Raw genomic sequence first — 25,490 nt, forward strand, 5'->3', positions numbered from 1 at the left:
TCAGCGTCACCGTTAGCCCTGCTGGGGCACATGCAGGTTCCCTGGAGGCATGTGCACGGCCTATCCCGGGCCCAACCCTGCCCGAGGAAGGTCCCACCTGAAAGCCTTACCTGCAGGGGGCGGGAGGGCGGCTGCAGCTGCAAGTAGCACTGGCTGGGGGAGTACCAGCTGCTGAGGGAGAGGTAGCTGGGCAGGTACTGGGGCCCCGCAGGCTTTCCATTGAGTGCCGTCACCTTGGTCTGAGGAAGAGAGGGCACTTGGTCAAGGCCTGGGCATCTGGGAAAGGGGTCTTTGGGATGCTTCTGCCTACTCTGCCCTGTGGAAAAACCCTCTCAGGCTCTAGTTTCCCTTTGGAGAACACCCTCTCCAATTCTTAGACAATAGGGTCCAATGTGGCTAGCCTGTTCTTCCCAGCTCTGTGGGAAGCAAGTGTCCAAGTGGCCACAGGGTCTTGGGGATTGGCTCAAGCAGCGACAGGTGGCCCACATGGCCACTGGCAGATGGTTCCATCACATTGGGGGAAAAAAAACCCTCCCCTCTGCGTGCACACGTGTACACCCCCCTGTCCTCAGGCTTGCCAGCAGCCCCGGTGGCTCCTCAGAGAGTATAACCTGCTGAGGAGTGAACACAGGGGCGGCAGTCAGGAGAGGGAGTGGCTGGGCTGGACCTCGACCTGCCCGGAGCTCACGGCCCTGCCCCTGCATACCCCAGGCCCTGGCAGTTATACTATCTTTGCTCCTTTGACAGTTTGAGCCTGTCGCCTTCAATCGCTGCTACGAGAATGCGGCTAACAAAAGAGAGACTTCAAAATAAAGAAGTTGCGGAGCTTCTACTCAAGATGGCGGAGTAGGCAGATGCTGTGCTTGCCCCCTCTCACGACCACGTTGAAATTATAACTAAACTATAGAACAACCATCACTGAAAATTGCCTGGAGTCTAGCTGAACAGAAGTCCTACAACTAAAGACATACAGAAGAAACCACCTCGAGGTTGGTAGATACAAAAGAGTTAAGAGGATATAAAGTATAGCATAAGGAATATAGTCGATTATATTATAATTGCTATGTACAGTGTCAGGTGGGTACTAGATTTATTGGTGTGATCTCTTTGTAAGTTATGTAAATGTCTAATCACTATGCTGTACATCTGAAACTAATATAATAGCGTATGCCGACTGTAATTGAAAAATTAAAAATATATATTAAAAAAAGAAAGGATAAAGAAGCTGGCTAGGCTTTGGCCCAGCTCCTCAGAGGCAGCCTCTAAACCCCTCTAATTTCCCAAGTGATGAGAGTGTGTTTGTTTCATGGTGGGTCCTGATTACACGTGCTAATGAGATGACTCAGGACAGGGACGGCCATAACAGAAAGGCCACCCATGTGATTAGAGGGCTGGGGCTCTGAGCCACATACCATCCTGACCTCTGGGAAGGGAGGTGGCTGGAGACTGAGTTCAGTCTTGGGGCCCACAGTTCAATCAGTGGCACCTCTATAATGAAACCCCAACAAAAACCATAGACACGGAAGCATGACTGAGCACCCCTTGCTGGCAGTTCTGTGTGTGTCTGTCACACGCTGATGCACGAGAAACTTGGAACGTGGCACCCTCCTCGCTCCCACCCTGGGCATCTCTCTTTACTTTGGCCTAATGCATGTTATAGTTCTAGGACAAAACTAATTGCAAAAGGTTCAAACTTACGGTTATAAAATAAGTCCTGGGCTGAAATACGCAGCATGGTGACTTTAGTTAACGATACTGTACTGTATATTTGAAAGTCGCTAAGAGAGTAGACCTTAAAAGTTCTCATCACAAGAAAAAAAACTGTGAAATTATGTGTGGTGATTGATGTTAACTAGAATTACTGTAGTGATCATTTTGTAACATGTACACGTACTAAATCCAGAAACCAATATGTTGTATGTCAATTATATTTCAATGAAAAATAATTAATGTTTAAAATTGGTTCTGCTTTATTAAAAAATTAATTAAAGACTTTTTCCCAAGCAGTATTTGGTAATAGAAATAGAATATCTTGCCATTAAAGTGACATTTTTGGAAAAAGCTAATTTTTAGACATATCTATGAGAGAGAAAATCATTTGGCTAATTCTGATATTTGAGTCATCTGTGGGTTTTGCTACTAGTTCACTGCTAAAGGACTAATGGAAATAAAAGAACGTCTTTTTATGATTTTTTAAAAACTTGAAATTGTATGGTAGTAGGGCAGCAGGAACCCTCACATTTATAGCCAGTTGGTAAAAAGTGTGGGTGGCCCGGGGACCCTGACCTTGAGGCTTTGGTGGTTAAAAATCTTTAAGGACATGTCACCCATGGGGGACACGGCGGCCACAGGTGTCCTTGGCTGCCACCTACACATTTATTCTCACCTGCCACATCCTCACCATGCCAGTGTCACAGAGCCGGGGGCTGGGACATCTGTCTCTGTCACTCCTGCTCCTCCTTTCCCTGACGGTGGGGAGACCAAGTCCTGTTGATTCTACCTCAACAGCTCCAGGCTTGGTGCCCTCTCCACCGTCATCTCCTGTCTGCCTACTGTGGTCCCCCAGCCGCCCCTCACTGGAACAGTTGTTGGGTTTCAAAATCCAGATCGCTCTATCCCGACACTACCTTCTGAGTAAACCCAAGCACGCCTGGAAGGCGGGAGTTAGCCCCACTGGCTCCCTCCTCCATATCTTCCTGAAGTGGCTCAGTCCAGCTAGGCATGTACAGGACCCGACCCCACTATAATGGTGGGCTTCTGCACATAGTGTCCCACCCTCCCAGAAGCAGCCTCCCACCTTGCCCTAGAACAGATGAGTCACCTGTACCCCTGTTGTGTTCCCCCATCAGACCGTGACCTCCCTCGGGGCAGAGAGAGGTCCCAGTCCCGCTGAGTACATGCCTGCTGGCTGAATGACAAGGGTCTAGGCGACTCACCCACCTCCAGCCACACGTGCTGTGCCGACATGGGGATGGAGGGGATTTCGAACCCCACCAGCCCTCCCCGGGACACAGACTCGGTGGTGTAGATGTTGTCTTTTGGTGTCAGCTCTGCCCTGATCTGGACTGTCACACCTTCTGCCGGGCTGCCATCAGGGTAAGAAAGCTCCACCTGGAAGGGGTCACCAAAGATTTGATGTGGTTAGATGATACTCCCTAAACTGATCCATAGACTCAATCTGACCCCGCCGGAACCCCAGCCAGCTTCTTTGCAGAAATAGACAAGCTGGTGCTATAATTCGTAAGAAATGGCAAGGGGCCTCAAGCACCCAAAGCAATCCTGAAAAAGGAACAAAGAAGGAGCACTCACACATTACAATTTCAAAAGTCACTACAAAGCTACAATAATCAAGACGGTGTGGTATTGTCGTAAGGATAGACATGGAGATCAATGGGATAGACTTGAGAGTCAAGAAATAAACCCACACATCTACAGCCAGCTGGTCTTTGAAAAGGGTGCCAAGACCATTTAGTAGGGAAAAGTATAGTTTCTTCAACAAATGGTGCTGGGACCACTAGATCTCCAAACGCAAAAGAATGAAATAGAACCCCCACCTCACACCATATACAAAAAGTAAATCAGAATGGATCACAGACCTAAATGTAAGAGCTGAAACTATGAAACACTTAGACGGAAACATTGGAAACCTTCATGACCTCGGACGTGGCAAAGCAGTCACAAGGCGCAAAGGAGTCACAGGCTGTGAGCCTCATTCCACACCAAGGTGAGCCTCATTCCACACCAAGGTAGGAACAGGGTGACCAATGCTATGGACAGCTCCTAGTGACTCCCAGATCTCATTCATTCAGGTGTGCAGAAAAGGCGATCAGAATGAGAGGTTCAGAAGGCATGAATGATGTAAAAGAAGTATGGTCAGTGGGCCCTGAGGGACCCTGGACTGAGTATTCGGTGACAGAATGCCGTTAAACCTGTGCGATCCCCATTAATAGCTCTGTTCTTTAATGTAGATGGTGGGTAATTCCTCAGCTGTACATGAAATGCTCCCTTTTCACTAAATCAACAGCCCCAAGCCCTTTTTTCATACACATTTTGACCACACATGTGGTATTTTAGCTTCTACTCCAGTTGGGACCTTAAAATCAAGGGGCACGAGCTATGTCTCCATGCTTGGGACAGTAGTAGCTGAGATCCCGGCACAAAGAGAGAAGGGAAGTCCCAAAGTGGAGCAAGAGGGAGACACAGGGTGAGGACCACCAGGATCCTGTGGGTGACAACAGGGGTCAGAGTGTGGGTGGTGAAGGCAAGCAGGGGTTAGGGGTATGGCCAGCTTCCCTCTGAGGTGACACCAAGCTCTGCTGGCCTGGTTTCCTCAGCTGCAGTTGGGACCTTATTGCAGTGATTTCACAGTGGCTTTTGGGCAGGAGCTGGGGTGGAAGGCAGTGCAGAGCCTGTGACCTTGGACAGCCCCTGCTGGGTACCAGGCCTAACACTTACCATCCCCACATAGGACAGACCCGGCTTGAACTGCTTCCTGGTGACCCTGGAGTATCGAATGTCCACCAGCTGCCTCTGGACGGGGGTTGAGTCATCGAAGGCCACCTGCTGGCTCCCGTCCACAGCGGTTACAGTGGCCCAGATGCTGACTGTACCCCGAAAGTGCTCAGGGACGTCAGCTGGGATCATGTCCCTCACGCAGATATCAAAGTCCTGGGAGCTGTGGATCTGGAGGCAGGAAACACACAGGCTGTGCTCAGTCAGGGCTGCAGTGGCTTCAAAGTACGACTCTCAAACACACATCTGAAATCCAGGACTCTCCAGCTGCCTGGAGGGCCAGGGGGACACTCAGTGACACACTTGACCTATGCCATGGGTCACTGCGTGGGGATGGATCCCTGCTAGATACGCACGGTGTCCCTGCTCTGTTGGGAAGGTGAGACAAGCCTCCTCCAGCCAGGCAACAGGGCGGGGATTTGAAACCACTCAGCCCCGCTTCAGAGCATTTGTTCCCTTCCCACTTCCAGGACAAAGAACTCCCCCAGTCGACTCCTGTCTCAGGACCCACCCGGGGCCTGGCAAATCCAAGTCTGGAAATAGCCATGGAGTGAATTACTCAGTAAACGAGAGGACTAGGATAGGGGTCACCACCAGCGGGCAGCCTCAAGGGAGAACGAAAGAGTCAGGGAGAAGCTTTGGGCTGGGGTAGGGAGGAGCCGGTACTGACAGAGTTCAATGTGGGGGGCTCCCGCACAGACACAGAATCTCCAGGACGTATGAGCAGGTACACTGCAGCACACTCACAACGTAAGGTTAAGTTGAAGAAGAAAAACAAAAACCAGGTTATAAAACTCGACATACACAGGAATGTGAGGTCATGCAATTTGGGAGTTTGTCAAACGGCTAACCACAGAGTCACCACTGAGAGGCTGAATAGACAAACGAACTGTGACAAGATCATGTAGAAAAAGAGAACACTGGCCCACAGTTGGCAGGCACCCGCCCAGGAAGCCAACCCATCATCCGCATGTCAGACTTGCATGAAGTCAGACCCCAACCTCTGGCGACTACACAGTAACCTGTCACCACTGGCCCCCAATGGCCAGGACTAAATGAATAATTGACAATTTCCCTGATTTTTGCCTGCTTCCAACTTAGGACTGACTTAAGAAAGCCAAATGTGCATCCCTACCCCACGCTATAGATGCCTACTTCTAGTTAGCTGCCCACAGCTTCTCCAGGTCACCAGCCTCCAATGGGACATAGCTGAAAGCCACCTTCTCTTTTTTTCACTAAAAAGTTTTCCCACGTTTCTGCTTGCTACTGAGTCTCTGCCAAATGCAAATGATAATGGCTGACTACCTTGCTGCAGCAAACTCTGAATAAATAGCCTTTGTCCATTCTTATTTGGGTGGTCTTTATTTAATTCCATACCATGTGACCCAGGAATGCCACACCCAAGAGAAATGAAAACATCTGGCCACACAAACACTTGTAAGTGAATATTCAGAGCAGCACCAGCCAAAATCACCACAAAGTAGATACAACCTAAAGTCCAGCAACGGAAGAATGGATAAACACGAGGTGGTCTATCCATACAGTGGACTATGACTCAGCCATTACAAAGGAATGAAGCTACAATGTGAATCAACCCAGAAAAAAATGATGCGGAATGAGAAAAGCCAGACACAAACGGCCACATAGTTATGATTCCATTTATATGAAATGTCCAGAACAAGCAAATCCATTAAGACAGAAAGTGAATTAGTGGTTGCTTCGAGCTGGAGATGGAAACAGGGATTAACTGCAAAAAGACATGAGAGATTTGGTAGAAATGGTGGAACTATCCTAAAACTGGATGGTGGTGAATGTCGCACAACTCTGTGAATGTACTAAAACCCACTGTATATGGGTGTTCGAATTCTGTGGTACTTGAATCATAATGATAAACTTTTATTTTTTTTTCAACTAACATATAATATTCTGGGAGGAAGCACATCAAAATATCAAAAAGAGAGGGAAAAAAATGGCGTAGATGATAAAGGCTCTGTTCATCCCTCTGGCAACCAAACCAAAGTTGTGACAGAAACAAGGAGCAGCAGCAAGGAAAAATCGCCTGGGATCTAGATGAACAAGCCATACAACTAGGGACAAGTCCAAGAAAGCACCCTGCAACCACAGAAGGTAGGATGGGGCGAGGATACGGGGCTGCCTAGTCTCCAGAGGCTGAATGAGACGGAGGCTGCGGCGGCGGCAGACGCCTCCTAAAGGGCCCGCTTCTGCATGCGGCTTTTCACGGTGACGGACCTGCTCGCTCTGAGCACCAGTGCTGATTCGGCTGCACACAGGAGGCCCTAGGGACTTATAGGGAGACATTGTCGGGGTGAGGGCCCAGAAGAGACTCACTCTACAGAAGTGCCAGTGGTATCCATTGTTCCCTGTGGAGCCCTCCCCCTCCTAGTGCACGGATACAATGCCACCATAGCTGTGACGTCATTGAACTGGTTAACAGAGGTTGCTCCACCCAGAGTATTCCCTGAAACCCCGCCGCCCCCAACTCATGGCCCCGCCCAAGCCATATCCAGGTACATCCTCAGCGAGTCAAGTGCTCCTTGCTGAGCAGCACCTAGACTCACACTGGAGGCAGCTGGCCTTGGTTTCTGGTATGGCCTTTTAAGGCAACTATAAGCACAGCATCTGTGGGTTGTTTGCTGAATCTTAACGGGTGGCCCCGGAAGAGTAGAGGCTTGGGCTACGTTCAATCAACAGCTGAACCCCTCTCAAGAATGTGCCACTGGACACCTACTTCACAAATCCACACTAATAAGACTGGGAGACTTAGCTTTGCTTAATACATAGAAACAGACACAGAAAGGCAGCCAAAATGGGAAAACAAAAAAGCAGAAACCATATGAGAGAACAGAACAGAGATCAAGATAGAATAGAGTCAAGTAATCTAACAGATGCAGAGTTCAAAACACTGGTTATAAAGATACTCAATGAACTTTTGGGAAGTGTAGATAAATTCAGTGAGAACTTCAATAAAAAGATAAAAAACATAAAAACGGAAATGGAAATTATAAAAAGGAACCAGTCTGAACTGAATAACACATTATCCAAGATGAGAAGTATAGTAAATGGAATAAACAAAGTGAATAAAGAAAAGGATCAAATGCCTTATCTAGAGGACAGGAAAGCCAATCAGGACACTCAATCAGAATGGCAAGAAAAAAGATGCCAAGACTATAAAAATAATTTAAGGAGGATATGGGATGCTATTAAGTCTCCAAATAGTCATCTGATCGGCGTAAATGAAGAAAATCAAGATGATGAACAGCTGTTTGAAGAAATAATGATGAAAAACTTCCCTGACCTGGTGAAAGAAATGAACATAAAACCCCAGGAAGCTCAGAGAATTCCAAAAATCAGGGATCCAAACAGACCCACACCAAGACACATCATAATTAAAATGCCAAACATTAAATACAAAGAAAGAAAATTAAAAACAGCAAGAGAAAAACAAATAATTACTTATAAGAAAACACCCATAAGCCTGGTGGATGATTTCTCAAAAGAACTATGCAGAACAGAAGGGCTTGGCAAAAAATATTCGACAGGATGAAGACTCAGGATATACAACCAAGAATAATTTATCCAGCAAAGCTATCATTTAGAGTTGAAAGACAGATAAAGAACTTTCCAGACAAAAATAAGCTAAAGGAATTTATCACCACCAAGCCAGTATTACAGGAAATTTTGGAGGAACTTCTATAAGAAGAAAAAACATGTATCAAAAAAGGAATAAAGAATGGCAACTACTACATTCTTATCAACAATTACCTTAAACGGAAAAGAATTAAGTGCTCCAACCAAAAGATAGAGTGGCTGAAAGGATAAAAACACAAGACCCCTACATATGAAAAGGAAGGGGATGGAAAAACATATTGCTTTGATGGACCTAGAAGGTATTTAAGTCAGACAGAGAAAGATAAACACTATGATTTCACTTATATGCAGAATCTAAGGAAAAAACCAAACTAATCAAAAACAGACTTACAAATATAGTGGATAATTTGATGTCGGACAGAGGGGAGAGGTGTTTGGGGGACTGGAAGAATGAGGTGAAGGGCTAAAGAAGTAGAAATTAATAGCTGATGGATGGGGAGCATGGCATAGGGAATGCAGTTAGCATTAATACGTTGGCTAGGTGGAGGGTCAGGGGAGGGAGGGAGCAATTGGGGGGATTGTTTTATGAACTATATAGATGTCTAACTAATGTACTATGTACTTGAAACTAAATTTAAAAAAAATAACAGTAATAATAAAAACAAGAAAAAATATATCAAAAGGGACTGTGTCTGTCTGCTTATGAGAGGACAAGTTATCTTTATTTTCTTCCTTTGTAAAAATTTTCTAAAGTTCAGCCCAGAAGAATTTTATCATCAAGAAAGTCTCCAATGTATACTGGTTTAGAAACTAAAATAAAATGGGATGAGACTAAGGGCAGGCCCTGTAGGAAGGGACCCACCAGCTGAGAAGCACGGGGTTCCTGCTCCTCACCTTCATGGTTCTGAGGACAGGACGCCCCACCTCCTGGCTGTAGTAACCCACGCCATTCACAGTCATGTTGATCGTTAAGGTCCCAGAGACAGGTTTCCCAAAGGTGTACCTAGAACAAAAGAACCAGGGTAGTTCATTTCACGAGCAGTAGTGCGGTCACTGGTACAGCAGGTGGACAGGGGTGGAGTCCAGGACTATCTGCTGACTGTGCCCCGGAAGTGCTCAAGGATGTCTGCCAGATCGAGTCCCAAACAGGGACGCTTCCCCATCCTACATTCCATCCTTACAGCCATCCCTTCAGCCCTGAGTCAGGACAGATAATGTCAGTGCCTTGTGATCCTCTGCACTAAGCCTCGTGTTGGACAGAGAAAGAGACCGAGGGTCAGAGAGAAACTCTGGACCCAAGAGCAGACAGAATGTGCGAGAAAACCACTGGGGTTGATGACTCTATTGGAGCACCAGGGAGGCCTAGCCCTAAGTGCCCTAATGAGTTCAGCTTTGAACTAGGGACTTGATTTCTTCAAGCCTCAGTTTCTCCACCCAGAAAGTGGGAATAAAACTATCATCTCGGGGATATTGGTGAAAGGCCTGGTCATTGGCAACCCCCGCTAGAAATCCCTCTCAGGTCAGCCCGCAGCTGTAGGTGCTGTCTGTGGGGAAGGGGGAAGTGGGACCCTTAGGAGAAGGGGCACCACCTGGGGGAGGGGGACGCCTGACAGGGATGGGTCAGGTCTGGGGAAGGGTGCCCCCTCAGGGGAGGGGCGCATCCCAGGGTGAGGAGCATGTCCTCAGGAGAGTGGGAGGGGGAGAGCAGCAGCGGAGGGGCAGGCCTGTGGGAGAAAGAGCATGCCCACAGGGGTCGGGGCACCCAGTGGGAGGAGGGACATGCCAGGGGGAGGGGCATAACCACAGTGGCCAACACCTTCTCACCTGGCCTGCACGGTCCCGGTCTCACAGGCGTCCAGGTCTCTGATATAGTGGGGTGGGTCAATAAGGAGCTCAAACTTCGGCAGCACTGAAGGGAGAGAGCAGAGAGGAGGAAGGCAGGTGGCTTTCGCCAGTGGGGAGGCTTCAGAGGAATAAAGGAGGGATCAGGGAAATGACAGCCGCCCCAACGCACGATGACATGACAGGAATCCACATCGCCCTTTGCTGAGCACCAGCAGCTCTTTCAGGATTTGCCAGCCACATCTATTTCTTCTTTTTCTCTTTTTTTTCTTTTTTAAATGTGAAGCTACCCTTGGTTGACCTCACATATTACAAGGACCTTGTCAGCTTTTTTACTCCTACAGCACCTGGTCTTCCTAGGTGGTCTCCCATTCAAGTACTAACCAGGCCCGACCCTGCTTGGTTCCGAGATCAGACGGGATTAGGCCGTAGACCCCTATTCCCTGTCTTTGAGGGACCAGCACCCCGTTTCTCTCAGGGAGCAACGTGCTTTGAGTACAGCCGACTTTGGCCTATCCCAGAGGTGTGCCAGTGGCTCCTGGACCAAGCAGGGGCATCCTGGGGGTGCTGACAGCAGGAAGAGTCCTCTCTTTGCTGCAGGACTCAGCCCTGGGAGCGTCCAGCTGTCTGGTCACCCTGTGCAGCTCACAGCTTGGGGAGGAAGGACCGACACCCAGAATCAGCCCAGAGGAAACTGGTCCTGAGAGCTTGTTACGCGAGCCAATAAATTCCTTTTCTTGTGCTTACTGAATTTTCACTGGGTTTCCGTCGCTTGCAACCCTACGGCTTTTCCTTCTGGCATCTTCCTCTTAAAAGCAGGAGAAGCCTTTGACCACGTAAGCAAGATTTCCTCCCAGAAGCATAGTAACCGGCTCTGGCAGGTTCCCTCCCCAGCTCTTGAGCACTTTCCTTAATGGCTCTCTCGGCCTCAGTTTCCCCATCTCTAATTTAGAGATGGCTCATAGGGTCAGGACAAGAATGAAAGAACAAAAGGAAATGATGGCCTTAAAAAGGAAGGGAATTCTGATACAGGCTGCAACATGGATGAACCTGGAGGACATTATGTTGCGTGAAACAGCCAGTCGCAAAATGACAAATATTGTGTGACTCTATTTATACAAAGTCCCTATAGGAGTCACATTCACAGAGAGAGAAAGTAGATGGTGGGTGCCAGGGGCTGGGGGAGGGGAACGGGAGTTAGCGTTTAGTGGAGACAGAGTTTTCAGTTCGGGAAGATGAAAAGTTCTAGAGATGGATTACGATGATGGCTGCACACAATGTGAATATACTTAGTGCCACTGACCTGGACCCTTAGAAATAGTTAAGGTGGTCAATTTTATATTACTTATATTTTACCACCATTTTTTTAAAAAAGACACAGCAAAGGCCAGCCCTCCACACCATGCCCGGCTGTCCCGAGCCCTCAATTTACAGGGCTCCTGCCGTCCTTCCCCTCATCATCTGTGTCACCCCAAGGTCTGTAGTTTCTCTCAGATGAAATCCTTGGATCCTAGATTCTCCAACTTACCATACTTCTGAACTTCAAAGGACTTGTTGTACACGTGGCCTTGCATTTCGACAAAAATAAACCATTCTCCCAGCACCGGCTGGTCGGACAAGGGGAAGGTCATGTTGGTGATGCCTGTGTGAAGAGAGATGCCTCCTCAACCTGGGGCAAGCGCAGAGAGCCAGCTGGGCCCCGTGTCCAGCAGCAGCGTGGTCAGGGCAGAGGCGCCCTGCGGACCCTGTGCCTGCCCCCAACAGCCCCTCAGGGAAGGCAGAGACCACACTGAGGCTGGGGGGTCTGGGAAGAACAAGCAGCCCTGCAGACTGGGGTTGGGGAGGAGCAGGCGGAGGCTGCATCTTGGGTTCATGAGAGAGCCCTGCAGCCCAGGTGAGGTGGCAAGCCAGGGAGATGGGCCACCCGATTCATCCACTCTACTCCCCATCCGAGTCATTCCTTTGGCGAAGGAAGACTGCACACCCCCGTGCCTACTCGGCAGCCCCTCACAGGTCTCTCAGAATCAGGAAGAGGAGAGGGGACATGGAGAGGGGTAAAGGCCAGCCCAGGGGACTCGGAGGCATGACACTGCGCAGACCACCACGCCCCATGCGACTGCTAGAGAACCTGCACTCCCATAATGGCTCGGATAGGCATGCGGGGCCCGGGAGCCTCCCTGAGCAAGAAACGAAGTCTTTCACATTTGTGCATTTTCCAGGCTGAGGTTGTTCAGCTGTCCTCAGTTTCCCCATATCCCACCTATCACCTACCATCTCTTGGGGCTCCACTTTCCTTAGGGTCAAAGCTTAAAGGGCAATGTCAGCGACACAGCCCTTATCGTCATGGAGAAAGAAAAAAAAAAAATGCCAACTCCTCAGCCAAAGCAAAGCCTCTGACTCCTAGCTGGAAAAGAGACATCTCATGCTGGGGGAGGGGTGATCACATGAATGGCCTGCGGTGGGAGGAAGGCTGTGGGGTGCCGATGAATGAGGCCCTGATGTTTCAGAAAGGTCTCCAGCGACAGGCAGGTGCCCCAGCTGGATCCCGGGCACAGAGAAGAGTGGGCGGAGGGCACCCGGAGAGAGCACGTTTCTTTTCCTGAAGGTTTGTCACATCTGCCACCCTAAGGTGCAGCCCCCAAACCACAGAAGAAAGAAGGGGCGAGGATGGGAGGAGACTTACCGCAGCAGACTGGCTCCACGTGTCTCCACTCCATCATCCTAGAGCCCCGGGGGTCCTGCGGGAGGACACACACAGTAAACGCAGGGCTGCAGCACGTGCCCGGCTTGTGTGCGGACTTTCTAAGCCCTCCCTCTAAGGCAGGACAAGCACAGAGGACGGGCCCCATATTAGCCATTGACATGGGACCAAACAAGAGCTCAGGATATAGAAGGGACTTGTCTGAGGACAAGGGAGTGGAAGGGACCAGGCTGGGCCCGACTCACCATTTAGGAACCTGTGTGCAATCTATAAAGAGACAGAGAGGCACATGCTTGCCTGTCCTGCAGTGGACCTGGGGATCAGGATGGACTGGGTTCCAGCTTGTGAGGTGCTGGGCAGACAAGGATCAACCCAGAGGGCAGGCAGTAGGAAAAGACAGACCAGATCTTGCCAGGACCGGGCTAACCAGGCCCAGAGTCAGGGCTGAGGGGGGCAGGCCACTCACCAGGATGTAGGCTTCCAGCTGCAACAAAGACAGACAGATACGGTGAGCAACCTCCCTGAAAATCCCCCAACCCTCCGTGCATGCTGTGTCTTCATCCATGTATGGCCTGGCTCCCTAGGGACAGGCACAGTCACTGTTATGGGTTGAATTGTGCCCACCCCTGCAATTCTTACGTTGACATCTAACACCCGGGACCTCAGAATGTAACTGTATTTGGAGATGGTTCTTTATAATCGACTTAAAATGAGATCATTAGAGCAGGTCTTAATCAAATAGGACTGGTGTCCTTATAAGAAGGGGCGATTTGGACACAGATATGCATAGAAGGAAGACAATGTGAAGACACAGAGAAGACAGCCAGCTGCGAGCCAAGGAGAAAGGCCCGGAACGGATCCTTCCCTCATGGTCCTCAGAAGGAAGCAACCCTGCTGACACCTCGATCTTGGATTTCTGGCCTCCGGAACTGTGGGAAAATAAATTTCTGGTGCTTAAGCCACCTGATTTACAGTACTTGCTCGCCGCTGCCACTGGCAATGAGGGTGGTGGGGTCAAGCCCTGTCACAGGGCTTCTGTGTTCCCTCCTCCCCATGGTCCTGCCCTCCCTTCTAGGCTTTCCCCCGACCCCGAATAGGGATGGCTCCTCCATGTAGCCCTCCCAGACTGTTGATGGGGTATTTTCTCAGGCAGCCCCCACCAGTCTCCTCAAAAACCTAGAACACATGCTTTCATCTCGGGACCCACTGGCACCCGCCTGGAACCTGGCAGTGAGCCAGTGCCCATCATGAACAGTCAGTCACTGCTGACCCTGACCAAGACGCTGAACTCTCAGGGGGAGGTCCCAGCTCCCACGGCTGAGATTCCTGATCCCCGCACCCTGCCCTGCCTTATCCCCATGCGTGGCTGAGCCCGTGCACGTGGATCTGTTCCCACTAGCTCAGGGCTCCCTGTGGGTCCAGGGGTATCCAGGTTGATAATCAGTTTCTTGTGATTTTTATCCTTGGGCCTCACCCAGCACCAGCCCTTGTCCAACCTTCAGAGGAAAATGGGCAGCTGCACACATCCAGGGCTCTTCCCCTCTACATGTGTGTCAAGCCCATCTTGACAACAACTGCACATCGGGCAGGAGCTGATGTCAAGTGACCGAGCCCCACCCCCTCCCCAGGGAAGGCTGTGGGCACATGGCCCCCTTGGACGTCTGGGCGGGCGCAGGTACACAGCACCGTCCGCTCAGAAAGCACCAGACACACACATCCGGGACCTTCAACACTGCCATCGTGGACCCCAAAATCCCACTCCTGGGGTCTAGCTGACCCTGAAAAGGATGCATCACCAAGGGGAAAAGAAGGTTTGTGCATAAAGACAAGCCTAGCAGCATTTCTGACAATGCCGAAACCTAGAAAGGAAGAAATGTCCTCCAGGAAGGGGCGGTTAGGTACAAAGCCTTCCTGGGCAGAAGGAACTCAGGCACTGAGGTGAGTTTACAAGGCGATGTCCCCAAAACGTGGGCAAGTGCATTAAAATACCCAATGAGAGAGCACAGAACCTGGGGATGATGAAAGACAAGAAGAAGCGGTGCGTCCCCACAGAACTGCTCGTCTAGGCTGCCCACCAGGAACTCCGCAGGGCGATTTTCCAGAATATGAGCCCTGCGGGGGGTGGGGTCTGTGTCTGCCCTGCTCAATAATGTGCCCCAGGCACTAGGCACTCAGGGGTCCCTAAAATGAAGTCACTGTAGACACGCTCGCATCTTCGCTACGTTGTACATATACAATTTATTTCGATCTCTTCACAATCAACATCTCTCTGAAAGCTCCTTCTTTGCAGCAGAGTGTCAACTTAGAAATGTAGAAGAAATAACAAAGCAAGAAAAATCACCACTTGGCAATCATAGCAAGTTTTGATTCACGTAATTTTGGAATCATCTGTGGTTGCTAGAACTAGAAGATGAGCATCTGATGGGTAACAGGGTGTCCACAGAGCCTCGAGTGTCCCCCACAGATTACTTATTAACTACGAAGGGGACATACAGACTTGAGAGGAGAAATGGGGCAGACTCTACCTGAACCACTGGCTGCAGTTAATATCACCAACAGGACAAAACAACATCAGGTGCCTCCCGATACGATGCACCGTGGAGGACCAGCATGGCTCCTGCAGGTCTTGTCCCAAGATGCACAACCTGAACCTGGTCACAGGGAAATAGCAGGCCAGCCTGCTGTTGGGGCATTCTGGGAAACAACTGCCCGGACTCCTCCAAAATGTCAACATCATGAAAGGCACAGAAAGGCTAGGGAACTGATTCAGATTAAAGGATGCCAAAAGGCATGATGATTAAACACAACATGTGGTCCGGAATTAGATGCTAAACCAGCAAAGAAACATGCTAACAGGATACTACTGGAACAATGTGGATTTATATTAGACAATACTATTGCATTGATGTCAAAATTCCTAAACATGATGATTATACCTAGGTTGTATAAGAGATTGTTCTTGTTTTTAAAGGATACAGGTGTTAGGGGGTAAAGAGGTATGATATTTGCAAATTATTCTCAAATGATTTATCATTAAAATAATTTCATAAGTATATATGTACATATGTGTATTCACACACACACAGAAAGCACATAAATGAAACAAAAATGTTTTTAACTAATAAATCTAGATCCGTGGTTCTAAAAGTATGTTCCCCAGACCAACAGCAGCATCGACTGGGAGCCTGTTAGAAACACAGCCCCTCAGGCCCCTTTCCAGAAACTCCTGAATCAAGACCTCTGAAAAGGGCCCTGCAATCTCTATTTCAACTAGTCTGCAAAGAAATCTGATTTACACTCAAGTTTGTGAACCACTGCTTCAGATCAGGGCTTAGCCAACTCTGGCCCTCAAGCTGAAACCAGCCCTCTGCCCATTTGTGTAAATAAAGCTTTATTGGCACCCAGCCATGCCCATTCATACACATATGTCTGTGGGTGAGTTTGTGCGACAACAGCAGGTCTGAGTAGTTTCAACAGAATCCTTCTAGCCCAAAGACCCAAACATGGTTACTACCATTTACAGAAAGCATGCCAATCCCTGGCTATATGAAGGGCATACGGGATCTCTCTGTGCTGTTCTTCCAACTTGTCTGTATGTTTGAAGTTATTTCCAAATAAAAGTGTCCAAGAAAATCAATGTCCTATTTCTGCGAATATGTTTATTTCAAAGAAGAAATAACGGGTTTGATGTGCAGTTATATTTCCTTTCTAATAAATGTTGAATAAATGCAAGGCTACCAGGATTTCAAATGATTATCCGTAGCTACTTAAATCCTTCCAAAGCCTGCACAGAGGCCACTTCAGGGACCACAGGAGACCTTTTATTGAGGTATAGTGCATCCACCAGCGTTCTTGCCTCTCTCTGTCCCACAGACCTCCCCCAGGGCCTCCCAGAAGACACAGAGCCCAAGGAAGGAACTGGAATTAGAGGCAGAAATCGGAAAGAGCAGGGGAGAAAGGCCAGTGCTGACGGTGCCCTGGCCAGGGAGTCTCATGTGGGTGTGCTCTGGCACACGCTCTTAGAAACCAATCTCACCTCCTCGCTGACAGGCCTCAGGTCTGGGGTGACAGTGAAGACACTTATGAGCACTGGAAGAAAGAAGAGAGGCGTGTAGCAGCTCCAGACAGTGGCCACCCCTCCCCGCGGCCCACACCAGCCACCCACCTCGGTGCTGGGGCCTGTACACAGGCTTGTCGGTCTGGATGAACACGGAGGCCCCCCGGCTGTCCACGGTCACTGAGGTCTGGTTGTGAAACAGGGGACCCTCCTCTGCCTGCTGGCCAAGGCCCCACACCTTCAAGAGGGCTTGGCCCTGGAGGCCCACGGGCACCTGTAGGCAGAGCACGGAGCTTGGAAACGGGGTGTCACCCCGAAAGGGACCTAGGTGTTGGGAAAGCAGCGTGGCCGTCTAGGGTAGGGGTGCTCACCAGGGCAACTGTGCCTCCAAGGGGATACTTGGCAGTTTCTGGAGATGTTTTTGGGTGTCACACAGCTAGGGGTAGAGGAGTGCTACTGGCAAGTAGTGGATGGAGGCCAGGGATGCTGCTCCACAGACTAGAGACTCCCCAAAAGGACCTTATGTTCTTAGCACTTAGAAGAGGCCTGGATGATAATTTCTCAAGTTGAGGAAGGGGTGGGGAAGGATTCTGCCCTCTCCCCAGGGAACACTGGCAATGTCTGGAGACATTCCTGATTGTTTTAACTAGGGATGAGGAGGCTACCGGCAACTAATGGGTTAAGATCCTCTAGTCCCCTCTCCCAGAATTATACAGCTCTTCTTCAGCTCCTATACAAATCCGAAGCACCTATTCTGGGAAGAGTACTTTCTTGTGTGCAGTGGCCAGGGATAGCACATAATCTTAACCCCTGTCTGGGGCAGCCCTGCCTTCTGATTTGCAAGGGAACAGATCTGCTCAGAGGAAGCCTGAAAGGGTAGCTGTAGGGTATCTGTCGAGGGTTCCCCAACTGCTGACATCTGAGGCTAGCTCGTTCTTGGTGGCATTCCTGGTCTCCAGCCACTAGATGCTCGTAGCAACCTCCTCGACCCAAGTGAGCAACCACCACATATGTGTGTAGACATAGCCAAAGGCCACGGGGGGCAGGGAGTAAACATCCCTCCCAGGGGTGAACTGCTGCCTTAGAGAAAGGATTCTCCCCCCGACCTCCGTGCCACAGCACCTAAGCACTAATGGCACATCCTGCTGGAAGAGGAAACACCTCAGACTTCGTTCTGACCACTGGGAAGGGCACATTCTAATGTAGGATGATTCTTGATTTAGCCCACTCATTCTGGGACTCCTTTGAGCAACTGGTAAAAGTTAAGGGCTAGATGACCCAGTAAACGCCTACAATTTCAGGGCTTACAAACCTCTTGAAATCCAAGGACTTCAGTTTAAAAACCCACATCAGAGAATCACCTACGGTGTGGTTTATTATGTAAAATAATTTTAAAATAGCAGTATTAGATGCCAGTGAGGCTGCGGGGAAATTTGGTCTCTAATGCATGGCAGGTGGTCCTGTGCGCAGGCGCTGCTGTATCTTCTAAGACAAGACGGGACTGAGCAAGAGGCCTGGATCCCGACCTGGTAATTAACCTAAGGCAGGCATCCAGAATGCAACTGTCACTATATATACAAAGACGCTTGCAAATTCGGATTACCTTATTAAAACCCTGAAAATAATTTTAAAAATCTAACCACGTACAAGGTGAGAAGTTAATAAATGAGTACGGTTGACCCTCGAACAACATGGGCTTGAACTGCAGACTTTCGTCAGTAAGTACAGTCAGCCCTCCATCGCTGGGTTTAGCATCTGTGGATTCAACCAACCGCTGACGGAAACAGAACTTTTGATCTGTGGTTGGGAGTCCACGGATGCAGAGGGAAGACTATGCATTGTTCTATGCCATTTTACATAAGGCACTTGAGCATCTGTGGATTTTAGTATCTGCAGGGGGTCCTGGCACTGACCTTGTATAGATATCCAGGGCCAATGGTAGTTAAGTTTTGGGGAAGTCAAAAATTATGTGCAGATTTTCAACTGCGCTGTAGGGGGGCAGTGGATGGCGCTGGTAACCGCCATATTGTTCAAGGGTCAACTGTAATAGGAGGCTGTTGACAACAGAATGCAAATTACAGTTATAGAGACTTGGAACCGTGGAAGTATGTTTATGCAATGTGTTTAGCGAAAACAGCAGGAAACACCACGGTGTATACCCTTTAATTGCGACTATGAAAGAAAATGTCTTCATGTGAACAAGGATTTGCAGGAAACATGAAAAAGTGAAAAGAATGAAGTCCTTGGATTTCAAATCTTTTCTCTTTTTCTAAACTTTTTCTACATTATTCACTTTTATATTACTGTTAATGACTTTTCTCGAAACATATGCAATGTCTCTTGCTCCATTCCAATTCAATTCTTTATTTCTAAGGCAGGGTTTATGATTTAAAAAAAAAAACTCATGGCTTACCTTGAGTTTGATTATCCCTTTATCTAAAAAATGAAAATAAAATGAAAATAGTTAAATCAGGAACTGTGTTGCCCTCCCCCCAACCCCACCCCTCAGGCAGTGGCCCTACAAACAGGGGCTTTCTCAACCCAGAGGGATTTTCTCTGGAATAACACACACCCTGGGTCATGCTGGGATGGCCTGAGCTGGGATGGGGTTGGCAAAAGTGAGAGGTTCCCTCCAAACTGGCGAGAGCTGAAGGCCAGAGGGGATGGACAAAGCTGAGCTATTCAGGGGAAAGTTGGCCGGCCCATATACTTGATTCACTTCACCCCCGGCCCCTGCCCAAGGTAAGCTGTGAGGGGAGCAAAGAGAAAACTCTGGGGAAGAGGAACAGTAGAAGTGTGGAGAGAAAGAAGAAAAGACTGAGGTCCCCAGTAGACCTCACTCCAGTGGATCTGACTTGTCTCCCATCACCTCTCTCTTCTATCCAAATGGAGTTATTTGCTGTTCCAAAACCTCTCCAGGACTTCTGGCCTCCAGGACTTGACTAGACATCTACTGTTTCTGCCTCCTAGAATCAATTCCCCCATCCCCTGCTATCCAAACCTCGATTTCCTTGAGGGAACCACCTGCCCAGCTCCCAGTCTATGTGGTTTAGTGAGGCTTTGTGCAAATCAACATAGGCCTTCCCTCTGGTCACAGGGATTGGTTCAGAGTTGAGCATATGACCCAACATGGGCCAATCAGCATAGGCCTTCCCCCTGGTCATAGGGATTGGTTTGGAGTTGAGCATATGACCCAGCATGGGCCAATCAGCATAGGCCTTCCCCCTGGTCATAGGGATTGGTTCGGAGTTGAGCATATGACCCAGCATGGGCCAATCAGCATAGGCCTTCTCCCTGGCCACAGGATTCGGCTTAGGGTTGAGCACATGGCCCAAGCTGGGCCAATCAGAGAGAATCCTGGGACTTACCCCAAGATCCTGGGGACCCCCTCACTCCCTCTGAGCTTTGAGAGACACAGGCCCATCTAGAAGTTGGGCCAGGAGATGGCCAATAACGGACTTTTCTAGTTATGAGAGCTCCTACACTCTCTGTTGCTGAAGCCAACCTGAGTTGGACTTCAGGGTTGGCCAGAATGGGAACTGCCTGCATTCCCCCTGCCCACCCAAGCCCTTCTAGTTTCCACACCAGGTCAGCCTCCCCAAGTACCCCCAAGGGACAGGCACTGTCCCATTGGAGCCCCAACATCATCCCTGTGTCTCCTGTGGCTGTCACGCTCTGCATGAGGAATAAATTACCTGCCCTGCCAGACGGGGAGCCCCTGAGGCAGGGCGTTGCTCTCGCCATCTTTGTCCAGGAGGCCAACCCCGTTAGGCCAACCCCGTTATCTACAGTTTACCAAAGAGAATGGGGTGGGAGACTGGGGAGAGGCTGGCTGAAAGCCTGAGCTCCACTCAGCAACAAGCAGGCTGTGAGCCCAGGTCAGGGTTTAACACCACAGAGAGCTCAAAGAAAGTTCTGATAGGGTCACAAGATTCCTTCGGCCCTGGTCCCACCTCAGCCAAAGCTGATATGCAAGGTGCCTGATACCATCCAGATCTGCACCATGGAACCTGGGCTGCCGAGTAAGGAAGCGCTCTGATTTTCCAGACTGGGCAGGTGGCTGCCCTTCCTGGGCCTTACTCTCTCCATCTGAGAAATGGGGTAACTCAGCCCTGCTCTCCCTCCTGCCAAGGTTATGGGGAAGTAGGGTGGGAGGAAGCAAAGCAGTGTCCACCCTGCTTGAGCCCTGAAGGCCAACAAATGGCTCCACTGTGCAAAGAGAGAGGAAGACCCAGTCAGGCACCCCGGGGACCTACCCAGGATGGCTCCCTGGTTCCGTGCCACCGCCTTGCCTTGGGCCACCAGCTGAGCCTGGACCATGACTTCCCTTGGGGAGTTAAAGATGGTCACACTGATGACTTCCTCCACTCCCGAGCGGAAGACAGAGGGTGCAGCAACCAAATATCCCCTGCAGGAGAAGAGAAACATGGTGAAGACCAGGGGTTGTCTGCCCCTCCCCTGGCCTCACTGCCACCCTGGCTGGGCCAGGGTGCACCCTGGGCAGACTCCCACCTGTGCCTGACCACACAGTCACCTTATGCATCTGTGTCCCCATCAACTTGTGAGCTCCTGAAGATCTCCTCACCTCTAAAGCCCCCCCAAGTAGGTAAGAATGTGGGCTCTCTGGATCTACCACGCCACCCTTTCATTTCTGCATTCTGGCCTCTGGCCTTTTCTCTGCCCTGGGACCCTTGCATATGCCGCAGTCCGAAGGCTGAGTAATGGGCAGGACCCCACCTCATCCTCATAGCCACCCTGTGAGAAGCAAGAACATCTCCCATTTACAGAGGCAGAAATTAAGCCCTGGAGAAGCCAACTCACATGCTGTGTCACTGAGAGACCAGGATTTGCACTCAGGCAGCCCAGGCTCTGGAACCCAGTAGAAAGAAGCTAGGAGCTTCCTGAAGCATTAATTTTAAGAACGAAAACCCGAAAACAAACAAAATAGTCCAAAACAGGAAAAACTCCACAAACAATGAAATCGAAACAGCCCTTTCTTTCTGAAAATCCTCAGCTTGACCATGAGACACGCCTGGGATAAGTGTCACTATCCTGACTTCCAGATGTAAAAGCTAACCTTGCATGATGAGAAGAAACGTGCACTGGATCACACAGGCAGGCAGAGGAGGGCGTTGGGAGCCCTTAAGGCACCTGACCTGAGGCCCAGGCCACCCCACCTGAGTTCCTGCCTCCTCATATTCTGCAGCCTTCCACCGAAAATCGCAAAGGCTCATCTGTAATCAGGGGACCCTCACATAATGCAACAAGTGCCAAGGGCGCCAGCAGCAGAGGCAGCATGACCCCAACTGCACAGAACACATGAGCACCAGAAGGAAACAGGCAAAAGGTGGAACACTGGGCCGGGCTTTGGGGTTCAGAGAGATTTTCATTTCCCAAAATCCTCTCTGAGATAGCCTGACGTCCAAATGAAAAAAAGTCAATGTAGACCCTTACCACACTCCGATACACTAAGATGAACTTATTGTGTGTTGGAAATCTAAACTATAAAAGCACTAGAAGAAAATATAGGAGAAAGGCTTTGTGAGCTTGGGTTAGGCAAAGATTTCATGAATAACATTTCATGAATGAGCACAATACATGAAAGAAATCACTGATAAACTCGGCTACATTAAAACTTCGTGAGAAGTCTGGCATTTCAAAAGACACAGCAGGGTCCTATTGAGTACCATCCAGCCACAGCACTGACCCTGAGAAGCCACAGTGGTCTGGCTAGTTTAAACAATGACCGGAGTTCACGCACCTGGGTTTCTATGTGTACTGTCCAACTGCAGGGTTGACCAAAGCCTGCAAGGACCTTGGGGACTTACCATCTACTATATGACTCCAGCACTAGTGAGAGTGTAGAAAGACCCTAGTTTTGTAGGTGCAGATCCAGCAATGACTAGAATGAGCAGTGACCCTGGGGTCCCATGTTCTGTCTGACTCCAGCACCAGCAAGCATCTGCGAGCTGGATTCCTGTGTGCAGTGTCCGGCCCAAGTCATGCACAGAGTGTGCATTGATCCTGAGTATGTGACTGTACCTTCTGGAGCATGCAGTGACTCTGGGTTTCATGGATATACTGTCCAGATTCAGCATTGACAAGAATGTGTACTTATCCTGGATCCTATGTGTTCTGTCCAGTTCCAGTACCCAAAAGACTGTGCAATGATGCTGAGAATGGGCACGTACTATCTTGATCACGGGAAGACCCTTGCTTCCTATGTGATGTGTCATGTCTGGCTCCAGCACTGACCAGAGGGTGCAAAGACCCTGAGCTCCCTAGTGCAGTGCTGGCCTCGGCAGTGCACAGAGCATGCAAGGATCCTGAGTACATAACGGTACTGCCGGGACCCCACAGCCTCCCTAGGGAGATTGTGTTTTTACTATCTAACTCCAGCACATACCTGGGTGTGCAGTGACCCAGGTTCCTATGTGTCCTATCTTGCTGCCACACAGGCATGTGGCCTCCTTTAGGACACAGTCTTTCCATCCAACTCCTAGCTAACCCCTAGGACATGTGCTGAGTGCGAGAGAACATCTGGGAAATATACAATCTATGTTTGTTTTCTTTGGTCGCCTTTAGAGCCCTAGCCAAATTTGAGTTAGTACCTTCACCCAAAGGCCCAAAGGACCTGATGGAACCAAGTGAACTTTGCCTACGGGCAAGGAGTCACAGCTGTCAGTATGCTCATCAGCCAATCACTGTCAACCCTGGCATCTGGGCTACCACTGCCTTCTCATCCTTCCTTTGGACCCAGGAAAGGTGGTGGTTGGTAAAATGTAGGCAGTTTGGTCTTACAACAGTGCAAATCCATGCTGCTTTCTGGGACCAGGGATTTCTCATTAAAAAACACACACACACACACACTCACAGGGCACAGAAGTGGATATCCAGGGCTACTGCTAAAACGAGATCCTTCAGGCTGGTGGACTGTGGCTCAGAAGCTGGCTAATCAGTAACTCTTAGTCGGTCAGTGTTTCCCAGCATGGGAGTTCCATTTCACTCAAAAGTGGTACGATCCCAGAGTGAATTTAGTCAAACACTCTGTTTAAAATTCTGCAACAAAGGGACTCTGGGCTTGGTCCTTATAAGTCAGGGTCTCTAGTTTAGGACAAGGTCATGGTCTGCGTAGGGAGCTGACCTGTGGGTGGCAGGATGTTTAGCAACATCCCTGGCCCCCACCCAGTAGATTCCAGCAGCATTGCCTCCCCCTGGATGTGACAACCCCCAAATCCCCTGGACATTGCTGAATGACCTAAGGGGACAAAAGTCGTCCCCTGGCTGAGAACCAATATTCTAAAGGGTGTTCCATCACGACAAAAGTTTGCTGGGTTCCATCTTCACAAGACCCAGGGGAGAAAAACCCCCTTGCTCAAAGTGTAGCATGGTGTCTCACTTTTCAAACCGTGATTCCCAAAGGAGCAATGCAGCTGGAGGCGCCACCTCCCACCCAGTCCCACTGGTGACCTGTTTTCTGGGAACTCCTAAACAAGGGCCGCTTGAACAAGCCACCTCATAAAGGCTGAGCTGGACGAATCAGCTGAGCTTGGGCAGCTGGAGGCATCCCCCCAGATCCCACAGCCTTGGAGGGCTCACCGGAATTTGGCAGGTCTAGAAAAATTCCCCTATGAAGCCAGCTCATGGGAAACTCTCCTTAGCAGCTAGTTAATTCAACTCCTCACTGTGTCGACCCACCAGAAGTGCTGTGAGCAAACTTCAAGAAAAATGTGGAAGCCAAACAAACACTTCCTCCTCCACCACCACGCCCTCCGAAGAAAGCAGGTCTCTCCTCCGACGTCTCGGTCGTCTGGTACCTCTTACCCTCCTTCTCGGACAACTGGAAATGACCACCCCAGAGAACAGTCCGAGTCACATCGAGGAGGTGAGGTGGGGTGAAGGTGGCTTCGGAGCCCGAGCTCTCAGTAGTCCCTGTACCTCCACAGGGCCACTTTTGAAGTCTCAGGGTGCACCTTTTCCCACTCTGACCCGTGGGGATCGGGGACGAAACTCTAGGACTCGTCCAACGCGGAAGCTGAGTGTCCTTGGACATGTCGGTGCACTTCTCTGAGCTAGTCTCAGAGACCCCCGCCCACCCCGAGAAGACGGCTACCCTTTTCTGTCACCCGGGGCTACTCACGGAGCCTGGGGCTGCGCAGCGTGCACGCCGTCCCGCGGCGACAGCAGCAGCACGAGCCGGAGCAGCGGCCCGAGCAGGGCGCCCCACATTTTCCGGCTCCTCAGAGGCGCCGCGCCGGGGAAGGGGGCCGGACCGGGGCTGGGCCGGGGCTGGGGTCCGAGCACCGCCGTCCCCGCTGCGCCGCCGGGGGCCCTTTGTTCGCAGCCCCCGTGTCGTGCGCCCGGCGCCATGCGCCCCCGCTCTGAGCCCGGCCAGGCTGGGGCAACCGGGACCAGCCCTCTCCCCGGACCCGCCTCGACCCCGGACCCGCCCCGCGCGCCCCGCCCCCGCCCCGCCCCTGGACTCATCCCCTCCACCCACTCACCCTCACTCCCTCCGGGGACCCGCCCCCTGCCCGGATGCGCCCCCAGACCCGGCCCATCCTCTTCCCCTCATCAACCCGACCTGTCCCCTGTTCCCCCCTCACCCCGGCCTTAATATCCAACCCAGACCCGCACCCTCCCTGGACTGCCCCTCCCCATCGGCCCTGCCCATCTGCCCACCCACAGCCCCTCCGTGGACCCGCTCCGCCCTGCTGGGGGAAGGGTGGGGCGCTGAGTCTCCAAGTCCTCTTCGCCCACCACAGCGCG

The 25,490-nt window shown here is 50.4% G+C and overlaps 1 protein-coding gene across 3 annotated transcripts in view; it reads right to left on the minus strand.

The window, feature by feature from the left end:
• CPAMD8 (C3 and PZP like alpha-2-macroglobulin domain containing 8) overlaps positions 1-25,131 on the minus strand; it is a 65,929-nt gene extending 40,798 nt beyond the window's left edge. For 2 of the 3 annotated variants that reach the window (XM_036233897.1, XM_036233896.1), the window contains exons 1-13: positions 24,862-25,131; positions 20,978-21,129; positions 19,135-19,157; positions 16,830-16,995; positions 16,701-16,753; positions 13,131-13,148; positions 12,647-12,701; positions 11,492-11,605; positions 9,946-10,030; positions 9,016-9,124; positions 4,456-4,683; positions 2,941-3,111; positions 111-239 (exon numbers count right to left, since the gene is read on the minus strand). In XM_036233897.1, coding sequence (XP_036089790.1) covers positions 111-239; positions 2,941-3,111; positions 4,456-4,683; positions 9,016-9,124; positions 9,946-10,030; positions 11,492-11,605; positions 12,647-12,701; positions 13,131-13,148; positions 16,701-16,753; positions 16,830-16,995; positions 19,135-19,157; positions 20,978-21,129; positions 24,862-25,091 — 1,533 coding nt within the window. In that variant the 5' untranslated portion in view covers positions 25,092-25,131. The remainder of the gene's footprint in view (positions 1-110; positions 240-2,940; positions 3,112-4,455; positions 4,684-9,015; positions 9,125-9,945; positions 10,031-11,491; positions 11,606-12,646; positions 12,702-13,130; positions 13,149-16,700; positions 16,754-16,829; positions 16,996-19,134; positions 19,158-20,977; positions 21,130-24,861) is intronic. The other variant, XR_004954946.1, reaches the window with a different exon arrangement.
• Positions 25,132-25,490: the final 359 nt, after the last annotated feature.

The sequence above is a fragment of the Rousettus aegyptiacus genome, unplaced genomic scaffold (assembly GCF_014176215.1).
Source record: "Rousettus aegyptiacus isolate mRouAeg1 unplaced genomic scaffold, mRouAeg1.p scaffold_m13_p_16, whole genome shotgun sequence".
NCBI lineage: Eukaryota > Metazoa > Chordata > Mammalia > Chiroptera > Pteropodidae > Rousettus > Rousettus aegyptiacus.